At 37.0% G+C, this 12894-nt stretch overlaps 1 protein-coding gene across 1 annotated transcript; it reads left to right on the forward strand.

Moving 5' to 3' along the window:
- Positions 1–985: 985 nt before the first annotated feature.
- On the forward strand, positions 986–2273 carry LOC145640916 (uncharacterized). Its single transcript, XM_081692145.1, has 2 exons — positions 986–1379; positions 1659–2273. Exon 2 carries the CDS (start codon positions 1665–1667, stop codon positions 2136–2138), a length of 474 nt encoding a protein of 157 aa, XP_081548271.1. The 5' UTR covers positions 986–1379; positions 1659–1664; the 3' UTR covers positions 2139–2273.
- Positions 2274–12894: the final 10621 nt, after the last annotated feature.

Genomic DNA, 12894 nt, shown 5'->3' on the forward strand with positions numbered 1-12894 from the left:
CACAAAAATGACGGAAATTTTTCGCTTTTTCGCATTTTGAGTCAAGCACATCACAATACAATGCACACATGGGTCATGAGTCACACGTGTCAATTCACCTTGGGTCAACCTCGAGTCAGTCAGTCACGTTGAGTCAACCTCAAGTTAGTCGACCACCTTAGGTCAACCCTAAGAAAAAACACTAGCAAAGTCTTTTGGCAAAGCTCCTGTTCACAACCAACCGAACGATCACAACAAACATTCAAGTATCAAAAGCCCTTTTGTTTAGAGATGCGTGGACATATCAAAAAGCTCTTTTGTTAAGAGACGCGTGGACATATAAAAAAGCTCTTTTGCTCAGAGGGGCGTGGGCATATCATTCAAAATCTCGTTTGCTCAGATACGTGTGGACATATCAAAAAGCTCTTTTTCTCAGAGACGCGTGGGCATCCTATTAAAGCTGTTTTGCTCAGAGACGAGTGAACAATCCTAAAAAAGAAGCTCTTTTGTTCAGAGACGCGTGAACATATCCAAAAAGCTCCATTGTTCAGAGACTAGTGAACATCAACAACAACGAGATGACGTTCCCTAGCTTGTGAAAGGTTGTCACAACAACAATGCAACAAATTGGTTACCTACAGAGACGTGTGCTCGACAGTGCAAGATACGTGTTTGTTAACTCTGTTTTAACTAACGCTAGTTTGCAGGTATTGGCGTTACAAGAATGATTTAGGATCGCAGAACGTTCTGGATCATTCTCCGTCCCTATCACTACTTTAACTTTTGTTTTCGAAACTGGCGTTTCTCCAAACTCAGTCAAAGTGGGGGCTTCTGTAGACACCCATATGTGTCTCCCCAATACCAAACCTGGTGATGAATACCTTTCGCGTCGAATCATAATCGAATGAAGTGAAAGTGTGGAAAGTCTAGTGTTGTGGTTAGTTTTTATAAAATTCTCTCTTTCTGTTTTCGAAAACCTATTTTATTTTATGAAAATAGCCAATACAGTTTAATTTGGTCCATAATAATGAGGAAAATTTCATTTTTACCACCTTTAAATAATGACTTTGTCGAATTTACCACCTCCAAAAAAAAAAATTTACTTTACCACCTCATAAAAAAATTAAACATCAGTTTTACCACCTCATCTGAGCTCAGGTGACGGAAAACGCTTGTGGGGCCCAGTATAACGGCTAGTTTTTTTATTTTTTTTCCCAAATTTCTCTCGATTTCCCTTTTATTTAAACCTAGTTCTTCATTTGTACACCAAATTCTTGCAGATTGGAGATTAATTTTTGCGATTTTCTTCAGAAATCGGTATTTTTGGGCAACCTTAACAATCCCAAACCCTCTAATTATCAAACAATCAATTGAACTCCTCGACAACAAACATCAAAAAGGTAAGCCATTGTCGTTAATTCTCTAGCAATTTTCGTGATTTCTGTTGTAATTTTTTGCAATTCGTTGCGTGATTATGTTGCATTTTCTAAGAGTAATTGAAATTGGGCGTTTTGTGAGGTCAATTAAACCCCAATTTCAATTAAAATACTTAGGGTTCATGTAAGATTAAATTAGATTGGGGGTTTTTGTTATGTGAATTGGCTACTGAAATTAGGGTTATATTATGGTGATTGTGTTCAAATACAATTAATTTCATTCCTGTTCTTACTGAATTTCAGAAGGGAATGTCTTCAGTTAGCATGTCACCCTCAAAGGAGAAAAAATGCCAATGTGGAGTTCCAATGTCTAGGCTGACTGCTTGGACTAGGGAGAACCCTGGACGCAAGTTTAGGACCTGCAAATTCTATGATCCTGTGACTGAGTCAAGGGAGTGTAAAGCTTTTGAGTGGGTGGATCAACCAGATGGAACACCTTGGCAAACAGAGGTGATTAACAACTTGCTGCTGGACAAGAAACTAATGAAGGGAGAGCTGAATGACATGAAGAGGGAAGTTGATGATGTTAGTGGACAAAGGAGGTGCTTGCTCAATGAGATTGACAGCTTGAAGATGAAATGCAAAGCTCTTAGCTCAGACAGGAAGAAGATGAGCAAGGAAGTGCATGGCAGCAATGCAACAACAAAGAAAATGCTCACAGTACATGCTATTGTTGTGTTTTGTTGTTTTGGTTTGGTACTGGCTATGTATTTTAGATCTTAGGTTCATTTTGGAATGCTTAGAAACAAAAAAATCCCCAACTTATGTTGTCTTTTGTTGAATTATTATGTGTGGATGTTGGGATGACATTTCTTGTACTACTTTTGACTAAATCAATGAGAAATGGAACTTTTTGGTAGAAACATATCACATTTCATATTAGTACTTGCAACACAATGTTGTTAATTGTTTTACATTGGCTGAGACAAAAGTTAAGGCACCTTTGTGCAAAATCATTGTTCGACTACCAAATATATTGCCTACTATACACATGAGTAGTTAATAAACTTGGCTGTCTATTACAAAATTCTAATGAGTAGACCTAGGGTCACAGTTGATTGAGATCCTTGTCCTTCTTGCTTCTCATTACATGAAGCTTGGACCTGGTCTGTATTTTGACTTTGGGAGGGGTAGTTGCTGGCACTCTTGTGGGCTGACTTAGGCTCCTCTTGCTCCTGGTAACATGCTGAGTTGGAAAAGGCTCTGTTCTTATTGCAGGCTGGCTTGACACAGCAGTTGCAGGTGCAGCATTACTTGACCCAGCCTCTGCTGTTGTTGGAGGCTGATATTGTGGCAACTTCAGTGCAGCCTGCAATCACAGTATGACAAGACTCAGAAACAAAGCCACTAAATACACTCAAGTCACAAAATACACAAAATACCTTTCTTGCTGCTTTCTCTTCACTTTTCTTCCTCTGTTCCTTAAGCCAAGGAGTCTGCATCTGTGGCCTCCCACCCTTTGGATTTGTTGCAGGTGGGTTAGGCTGTTCTGGTGCTGCTTCAGCCTTGCATGTTTTGGCAAAGTGGCCAAACCCACCACAGTTCTTGCATTGTTTCTTCACCTTTGGCTTCTTGCCCTCAGGTGCTGCAGAAGTGCCCTCTCTTGGTTCAAGCTTTCTCTTTTTTGCCTAAGGTCTTCCTGGCTGCACTTTCAGCACAGGTGGCAAAGGCTGTCTGAGCTTGACCTTTTCCCAATTCTTAGGGCCAGGCATTAGCTGTATTAGGTTCTCATATGCAGCCAAGTATGTCACCCTATAGTAATGTGGGTGCACATACAACTCAGGATCATCCCTTTTGTCCATTATGCAAGCAAATGCATGGACACAAGGTATTCCTATCAACTCCCATCTATAACAAGTGCATTTTCTCTCTTGTAGATCCACAATGCACTGATCATCCTTGTATTTCACCTCATAAATTTCATCCCTTGAAGCTGTAACCTCACATGTCCTGGCATACTTCTCCAACCCATCAAAGACTTTGTTGACAAATGGGGTTAGTAAACCTTCCCAAGACTTTGCTGCCTCCCATTTGTCATTACTCCTCTTCATCATATATCTTCTAAGCCATTCCATTTGAGTTAGAATAGGCTTGTCTCTAGCATCTCTAATCACTGCATTAAATGTCTCACACATGTTGTTTAACAACATGTTAGACTTGCAGTTTGTAGAGAAAGCATGCCTTGACCAGTGCTGGGGGTCAATGTTTGACAGCCACTGGTATGCTTCTTCATCCAAAAAATTGATACTTTCCATAGCAACCTCAAACTCAAACTAATACAACCACACACATGACAACCATTCAACACAACATAGACACATGACATACAGTTTTCACAAAATAAAAACACATGCAATTATGTGCAAAACTAAATGTAGATAAATGGGCAAAATTCACAAGTATTTGGCCAAAAACCAACTGACATAAAAGAACCTAAATAGAAGCTAAACAAAAAACCACCTAGCATACATTATAGTTCACCATAAAACTGACATAAAAGAACCTAAATAGAAGCTTACCAGAGTGCTTGCCCTAGCAGCAGCCCAAAACAATTCCTTGAGAAATTTCAGTTTGAAATTTGACCAAATATGCCTCACACAAAATATGAGCTCGGCTTTGGGGGCCACATCTGCAAATTCTTCTATGAGACCCTACACACAAGGCAAAACCAACAAGTTAGTGTCCAAGCAAAGTCAAATAAAGCAAAGTCAAGTAAACACAAACACAGCCCACTTACTTTTTGTCTGTCAGACATAAAAGTCAAGCCATCTCCTTGGTCATACACACAAAGTGCCTTGAGCAAGCTCTCCAGAAACCAGCACCAGCTGTCCTTTTTCTCTATCTCTGCAGTTGCCCAAGTAATTGGGAAGATGGCATTATTGCCATCTTTTCCAACTGCAACCAAGATCTGCCCAGGGTATGCCCCTTTTAGATGGCACCCATCCACCCCAATTACTGGTCTGCAACCAGAAATGAATCCATCCCTAAGTGCGGCTAAGCACACAAACATCCTCATAAAAATTGGCCTTTCAATTTGACCAATATCATCCACCACCACATTACACTCACTCCATGGGTTCCATTTCAGCAGTGCCTTCCCATAGTCCCAAACCTTTGAGTATTGCTCTGCTGAAGAGCCATATATTATAAGATTTGCCCTGCTTCTAGCCAACCATGCCTTGGAGTATGTAATTTTGATCCCCAAGTCATTCAAGGCCCTGTCCTGAATCTGTCTGATCTTCCATCTGGGGTTGCCCCTGAACTCCTCCAAGTACCTGTCAGCAAGGAACTCTGCTGTCACCTTGTTGTTCATTTTACTCCTAACACACCTATGCTTCAGCCTTAGTGTCTTAATTTGCCAAGCCTCTGATTTCACAAGCCTTGTTGCATAGAACTTGAACCTACACCTAACACCCTTAGTACATGTACACTTCACTATCCTACAACTGTTCTTGTTATACACACACTTGCATTTCCTTTTGCAATATGTTGTCAGCCTCTTTGAATCATTGTGAAGAAGGTAATACTCATACCTATTTTCAATTGCATGTTGTCTCAAAGCTTTTCTCACTGTTTGCACATCACTGAACCTTTGACCAACTACAAATTTGATAGCCCTATCAAAGTCTGTCTCAGGGTTAAACCAAGTAACACTACCCTGATCATCATCTGAATCACCTTCCACACTCTTTAGCTCATCAGAATCACAAGCTGCCTCCTCTTCAACCCTCACTTCAATTGACTGTAGATTTCTTTCTATGTCAAACCCTGTGTCCTCATCATCACTTTGATCCCCTCCTTCAGTAACTCCCCTCAAACTGCCTTTCACCTCACTGTTAATATGGTCTAAATTTTTCTTCAACCACTCTTCATCATCATCAGAGTATAAGTCCTCCTCTCCCTCATCAACTTCTAACTCAAAATCACTCAACTCAGAATCAGAAGACTCTGTATCACCATCCTCATCAGTAAACACATCACTGTCATCCCTTAAGCTCCTCACTCTTTCTTTTATTTTTCTCACTAAATTAGCATGATTTCCAGTCTCATCCCCAACCTTAGCCTTACCCTTATCTGCAGCAGTGAGTTTACCCTTCCCTTTATGTGTATTAGCATTCACTTTCTCTGCCCTAGGAAGCCTCTCCTCAGCCTCTCTGTCATGTATAACAATGCCCTTTAACCTAGGGCTTCTCCTAAATGGCTCTTCTTCAGTGGGCTTACTAAGTTCTGGGCTGGGTTCATATACTTTAGGCCCACCAAACCTCTTTTTCAGTTCCTTCCTTTGTGCAGGGGTTAGCTCATTCCCAGCTATACATTTGAAGGGTGTTTTGTTAGTCCCTTCAATTGGCTCATGACTGGTAACATACATCTCACATGCCCCCTCTTTGTTCACAGACTCTAGGAAACCATTCACCTCACCATCAACAAGCTCCCTTTTACCATTCACCCAAGACTTGCCCTTTTGTTTATACCAGCAACTAAACCCCCTAGGAACCTTCACATTCACATACACAAACCCATGTATAGCTGCTTGCCTCAAAAAGTGTACATCTATCTTATTTTTTTCCACTTTTCTCATCCAATAAACCCACCCACCATCCCAAGTTAACACCCTCCTATTTTTACCAGCTAAAGAAGGTATAAAGGCACCCCCTACTGTAATTTTTAAGTCCACTGTGTCCATTCTGTAACAATACCAACAAAAGCACACACAACAATAACCAATTTCAGTAATTACAGTAAACAACAATAACCAATTCACCAATTACAGCAAGTAAAAGCAATTCACATTGACTGTGCACTAAATTAACAGTAAACAAGTAAATCTAATTAACTAATTATTTAACAAATGCACACTCTAATTCAGTCAAAGATTCGCATAATTAGGGTTTATAATACTTTAATTCACATATTCCCAAAAAAAAGCATACTTTACCCCAATTGACAACCATAAATCCAACGAAATGTACTAATAAAGGGTTTAAAGTACCTCTTGTAGTAAGGAATCTCGATTTCTGTCAGCAAATTACCAAGCTTTTGGTCCCCTCACCCTGTGGAAGATGACAAGAGAAGCTGATGTGTTGCAATTTTGTGGTTCCATCTCGATTTCAACCACCCAAATTGATCTAGGGTTTTAGTTTTTACAGAGAGAAAGAGAAAAATCAAAGGAGAGAGAAGCAGTTACAGTGAGAATCAAGAAAAATCAAAGGAGAGAGAGACGAAAATTGATGAGGAAGTGAGAAATTTGGTGAGAAATTGATTATGGAAGGTGAGAAAAGGAGGAGAGAGAGGGAAATCGATTTTAAAAGAATTAAATTGGAGGGAAGTGACAGTTAGCTGGGCCCCACAAGCGTTTTCCGTCACCTGAGCTCAGATGAGGTGGTAAAACTGATGTTTAATTTTTTTTATGAGGTGGTAAAGTAAATGTTTTTTTTTTGGAGGTGGTAAATTCGACAAAGTCATTATTTGAAGGTGGTAAAAATGAAAATTTCCTAAAATGATCCAATAATAGTTTAGTTGGATAGAGCTTGAAAATATTATTAGTTATAAGCCCAATTCCGATGAATAATGAGGAAGTTATGGCCAAATTACTAAACTAGGCCCGATTTGATTTTTATATGCGGCCCAATGATCTAGAGGAGGGCTTATTATAAAATATATTTTCCTAATGCAATTAGGATTGATTATAGTCTTCTAGAATCTTCTAGAAGATTATTTTGAGTCCTAATGTGATTAGGATTGATAATTAAGTTTAATGAGTTTTATTTGGAATAAAAGAAGTGTTTTAAATGAAATTGCGATTTTACCCCTCGATAGACTTTTACGATTTAATTTTATTTAAAAATAGAAAACGTGTGGGAAAAATCTCCTACAGCGCCGAATGTCAGGCTGTCGCCTAGCGACAGGGGCTGTTGTGGCGACAGCGGCCTGTTTTATTCCTTTGCAAACTCCGATTCTTTTTATCTAATCCGGACTATTTTCATTGTAAATAGCGTCCTTAGACCTCCGTTTTTAATCATCAATATGGCACCAATTCTCACCAACTCTCATCAAGAAATTCTTGATACTCTATTTCTCTCTTTTTCTAAACCAACTTTTTACAAACAAAATTCAGCATTCACAAGATCTAGACACACCTAGCCAAGTTCGAAGTTGCCTTCGCCCTAGACGTGAAACGTTTGATATTTCTGAGGGTTTGGTCCCAGATCTCTATTTCAATAAATTAATTTAATTGTTTGATCTTATGTTTTCCTTGAAGTTACTAACGTGTGTATTTTGTTATTAGAAAGAGATACAAGGAATCAAAATAAATAGGTTTAGGGTAAACCTAATGATCGCATGTTAGTCAGAAAGCACACATGAATACGAGAAGAATACAGTAGAGGCCTATTATTAGGGCAGGTTCTTTCTCTTTTAGATTTGATCTGTACCTTCATCCCTAAACTTCCAGTCTTGGTTCCAGACCTATTTGAGTTAACGATCTCATGGATTGCTAAGGGGTGTAACCCTCACCATGTGAACAGTTTACAATTTCCTAAAACTTGTTGGCGACTCTTTTGATCTAGCTTCCTTCCCTTTGGACGCCACCATGCTTAAGTGTATGATCACAGTGGGGTTCAAGTTTGGGGAAATTCTTGAAATATTCCTACACCTGTGTTTCAACGAATTTTTTTGGCTTGAATGACAATGATATGGCTAAAATTGGGACAAAAGAAGGCATTAATTTAATTTAATTTATTGAACATTTCATCGTCCCTCGTGGCAATTTGACTAAACAACGTTTTAAAATTCGTGCTTTGTGTTTTTGTTTTGTTGTCAATTGTTTTCTTAGGACAAGTAAAGAATATGGAGATTATTCTATAGTGTCCATAGTGGAGTAGATGGAGGGATGTCATTCACCCTCTCCTTTAGCTTTAGCGGAAACTGTACTTTGCTTGAATTGCCTCAGAGGAGACCTAAACAAGAACGGTTTCACGGGAAGTCCACTCCTATTACACGTACGTTTTTTTCTTTTTTTTTTACGTCGTATTTCAGCGCAACTGGCCTAACCAGCGCAATCTTCCAAGATGCGCACGCGACTGATTGTCATGCGCGCGCACCTGCTGGTGTAATGTCGCAAATTAATTTTTTTTCTTCTTTTTCCATATTTGGCTCATGGAGCGTTTGCGAATTGTTGATTAACCACAAAATCTTGAGGCTAACAAAGTAAGAGTGTTCCCTGGTAGTCGCATTCTTTACAAACATAAGAATTAGGAAGAATGGACATCTTTTTTCTATCATGGGGTTCCTAACATGCGCTTTTGATTCTTTTGTGGAACATAAGTAGTATGATTGGGAATAGTTTTATTTTTCCCTACATTAGTCTTTTAGGCCTCTCTAGTACTACTTACATCTTTCCTTGCCGGGTGATGTGACAGTATGGGATGAAACAAATTATTCCTCCACAGGATTGCGATGCCGCTAAAGATGTGAACTTTAAACTTGACCGGATTGCTCGTTGGATGGAAAATTGGTCTAGTCTTCCTAAGCGGGTGGTGCAAAATCCCATGGCGAGCATAGTGCTATCTTCCTTTTACAAGGCTTGGATGAATGTGGCAGACAAGGGAGAGTTAAATAAGGCTCGTCAACAAAATCAAGCCACCTCGGCTCGCAATCCACCCAAGTCTGTGATGCATTCGGACACTACTACTCCTCCTAATGGCCAAAACAAATGAGTGAGAAGAAATTTAGACTTCTCCTCATTACCTAAGGCTTGTTCAAGGGAACTTAAAAGGAAGGTTCCTCCTAAACCCGCGCAACAAGGTGTGAAGATTAAGGAACCTTCATCAAATCCTCGCAAAAAGGCTCCAACAAATACTAAGTACAAAGGAAAGAGAGTTGAAAAGGCCCCTATTCCTAAGTTAAAGAATAATGTTTAGGTCAAAAAGAAGGGCAAAGGGGAAAGTTCTAAGGTTTCCGAAAGTACTGCAATGTAAACTACTCCTCCGTCAATTATGAGGATTTAAGACATAGTAAAACCTTAGAGTGGTACACAATATTCATTACTACAAAATTGGCCAAAGAGACTCGTTGAAATTAGCCAAAGAGACTGCCTTGGAGGCGGTCTCTAGCGCAGCGGTCTCTTTGGCAAAGAGACTGCTTTATTAAAAGCGGTCTCTAGAATGAGAAAGCTAAGACCGCCTCTTTAAGATAAGCAGTCTCAACATTGCGGAAATTAAGACTGCCTTTATAAGAAAAGCAATCTCTATTTTCAAAAAATTGAGACCGCCTATCTTATTTAGGCAGTCTCTTTTTTTAGAAAAGTGAGACCGCTTTTTAACTTAACGGGTCTCTTTGGTTACATTTTAAATAAAAAATAGCTTATTAGATTTTTATAATTATAACTCATCAATATTAACATTATATACTACGTAATTTTATTCATATTTTTCATGATTAAATACAAAGGAGAAAATTAATTCTTGTACGTATACTCCTCAAAAATTACATACATAGTACATATATATATCAAAGAAAATTCAATACATTAAAATAAAAAAATAAAAATTCTATAAATGATGACTTTTTTTTTCCTTAAAACAGCAGAAGAAGAAAATTTTATTACTCAACCCTCTTATAAAAAGAAACAAGGGGAATTGAAGCGGGAAGGTGGAGTAGTTGAACGCTCATATCCTGCTTATTCCTCTATAGAAGATCAACAAGAGTAAGGCATCAAAAGCATCTGTTAGGCCAAAAAGTATCGCAATCGCTTCTGCTTCGCTGACACTTCCCACCCAACAAAGCAATTTGCCTACAATCATCATCGTATGATGATTGAGATTTATATGTTAAAAAAAATTAAAAAAAATCAAATATTATTATCCAGAAATAAATCAGAACAATTATAAAGGAATGAAAAAAAAAAGGAAAAAACGAAAATTTTAAAATCAAGATACAAAATAAAATTCGTTTACAATTTTAAAAAATGATAAAATGTTTAATTTAACTAATGAAATACGAGATCTAAAATAAAAGTTGTTTAAAATGATGAATGAAAAAATATATATCAAAGCAAGAAAAAAAAAACTAATTTTAAAACAAGCTAAAGAACAATTCATCAGGAAAATCTCTAAAGAAATTTAAAAAACAATAATAATCGAAATTGAAAATGATAATAGAAATATAAAATCAAATGCAAACTTAACAATGACGAAAAATACCAGATCTGACTCCATACGAAATAAAGTGAACGATAATAACGAAAAATACTAGATCTGACTATGATAAATGTTTTCAAAACAAAAATTTCATAAAAAATGGTGAAAATTGGTTATGAAACGAAAACAATAACAAGAAAAATAAACAAACAATAATCTATTACCATGGCTAAATAAAAAAAATCGGAGAACTTTTTTATTTTTTAACAAAAAAAATGTTTACAAGCAATTATTATAAGAAATTCCGACTTTTAATTAAGAAAATATGACAAAAAGGGAACGCCAGATAACTAGAACTCAAAGATCTACTCAAATAAACTTATAGATAACTAGAAAATGAAGAGAAAAAAACCCTTATTTTTTGTACCACATCTAAGAGAAAAATAAAAAAAAAAAATTGAAAAAGGGGATCGATGAACTCTCACCGATCGAGGAATCGAAGAGCTTAATTTCCATAATAATTTTGCTCTCTTTATTTTGCCATTCCTCTTTCCTTTTCTTTGTTAATGGCTGCTCGAATTGAATCATATCGCTGTTATTTAGCTTAAAGGAAATGGTTAGGGTTTGAAGGAGGAGAAAGAAAGAGAAAAAGACGTGAGAAGAAGAGAAAGGAAATGAGCAGGGCAGGGGTAACTTAGGAGTGAAGAGGAGAGAGAAGTTAAAAAGAGAAAAAGTGAGTGGCAGACGTGACACCTTAAAAACAAGAGACCCATCTTTAATGTTAACAGGTCTATCTATCAAAACAAGAGACCGCTTTTCTCAATAGGCGGTCTCTGGTTCATTTTTGACAAATCATTTTTTTTTTCAAAAAAACACAAGAGACCCGTCGTCTTAAATAATCGATCTCTCGAATAAAATAATAAACGGTCTCTTGGATCAAAGAGACCGCTTATGTAGATAACAGGTCTTATATAGTGGGTCTCTTTGGCCAATTTTGTAGTAGTGATTAGTAGTTTAATAATTTTTTTTTTGAATAAAGTGTATTCGCCATTATGTTTTTTTCGAATTATTTATTATCTAGTTCTATGATATTTTGTGTTTTTTTTATATGACCGAAACATAAAGGTTGCTTACATATTCGTATTACGAAATCAGGTCTTTGCGTAGTTCTTTTGCAAAAAAAATGTTATACATATATATATACATACATACATATATATATATATATATATATATATATATATATATATATATATATATATATATATATATATATATATATATATATATATATATATATATATATATATATATATTCTTTAATCTTACTTGTAGAAACCAAATGAAAAATTAATAAAACTTTGTTTAATAACTTAAATCAAAGTTTAATTTTGCTGTTTTATGAAATCACATAATTTTTGAAAATGCCCTTATTTTATCGCTAGTAAAAATCAAAATTCTATTTAAGCGTAAAATTTTGGGTTCGTAGTTCGTCAACTGGTGGAGCACGCAACGTCCAAGGTTGAGCGTGCTTGCCGCGCGCAACTTATTTTTTTGCGCGTGCCTATCGCGCGCAACTGATTTTGTTGCGCGTGACATCCACAAGCAACTGATTTAGCTGCCCGCGGCACTTGTGCTACGAGCATTAAATTTTTTTTTTTATCATTATTATCCCCCCAAGTATGAAGAGTTTTTTTCGTGATGTTCGAAGAAATCTAAACACTTTGAACAACATATAATTTTTATTACCCCCAAGTGTTATGAGCTTTACTGTGTGATTCGGTAAAGCGCATAACACTTAAAATCTTTATTTGAATACTAAGAGACATGATTGTTAATTATGAATGAACGAGTTTATCCGGAATTTTATATGTAATACTTTTTAAGTCGATCAATGCTAACTAATTGACGGATTTCATCGCCACCAATATCCATTAATCGAACGGTTCTTCCTGATAAAATTTCAATTACGCGGTATGGTTCTATCCAATTAGGTTTGAATCTCCCTCTTGGATCGGTTGGTGGACCCCTAACCTCCTTTAGTACAAAGTCACCTTCTTTAATATTGTGGGGTCGTACCCTTTTGTTAAAGTGTCGCGTGATGCATTGTTGGTAGATTTGTACATGATGCAAAGCTCTAAATCGTCGTTCATCGAGAGATAAAAGCTCTTCGTACCTTGCTCATACCCATTCAGCTTTTGGAAACTTACTTTCGAGTACGATGTGTAGGGATGGTAGTTCTAGTTCAACTGGTTAAATTGTGTCCATGCCGAAAACTAAGGAGTATGGAGTTACTGCTATTAATGTCCGTATGGATGTTCTATAACCCCATAGGGCGAAGT

This window comes from Chenopodium album, chromosome 7 (genome assembly GCF_948465745.1).
Source record: "Chenopodium album chromosome 7, dcCheAlbu1.1, whole genome shotgun sequence".
Classification (NCBI taxonomy): domain Eukaryota; kingdom Viridiplantae; phylum Streptophyta; class Magnoliopsida; order Caryophyllales; family Amaranthaceae; genus Chenopodium; species Chenopodium album.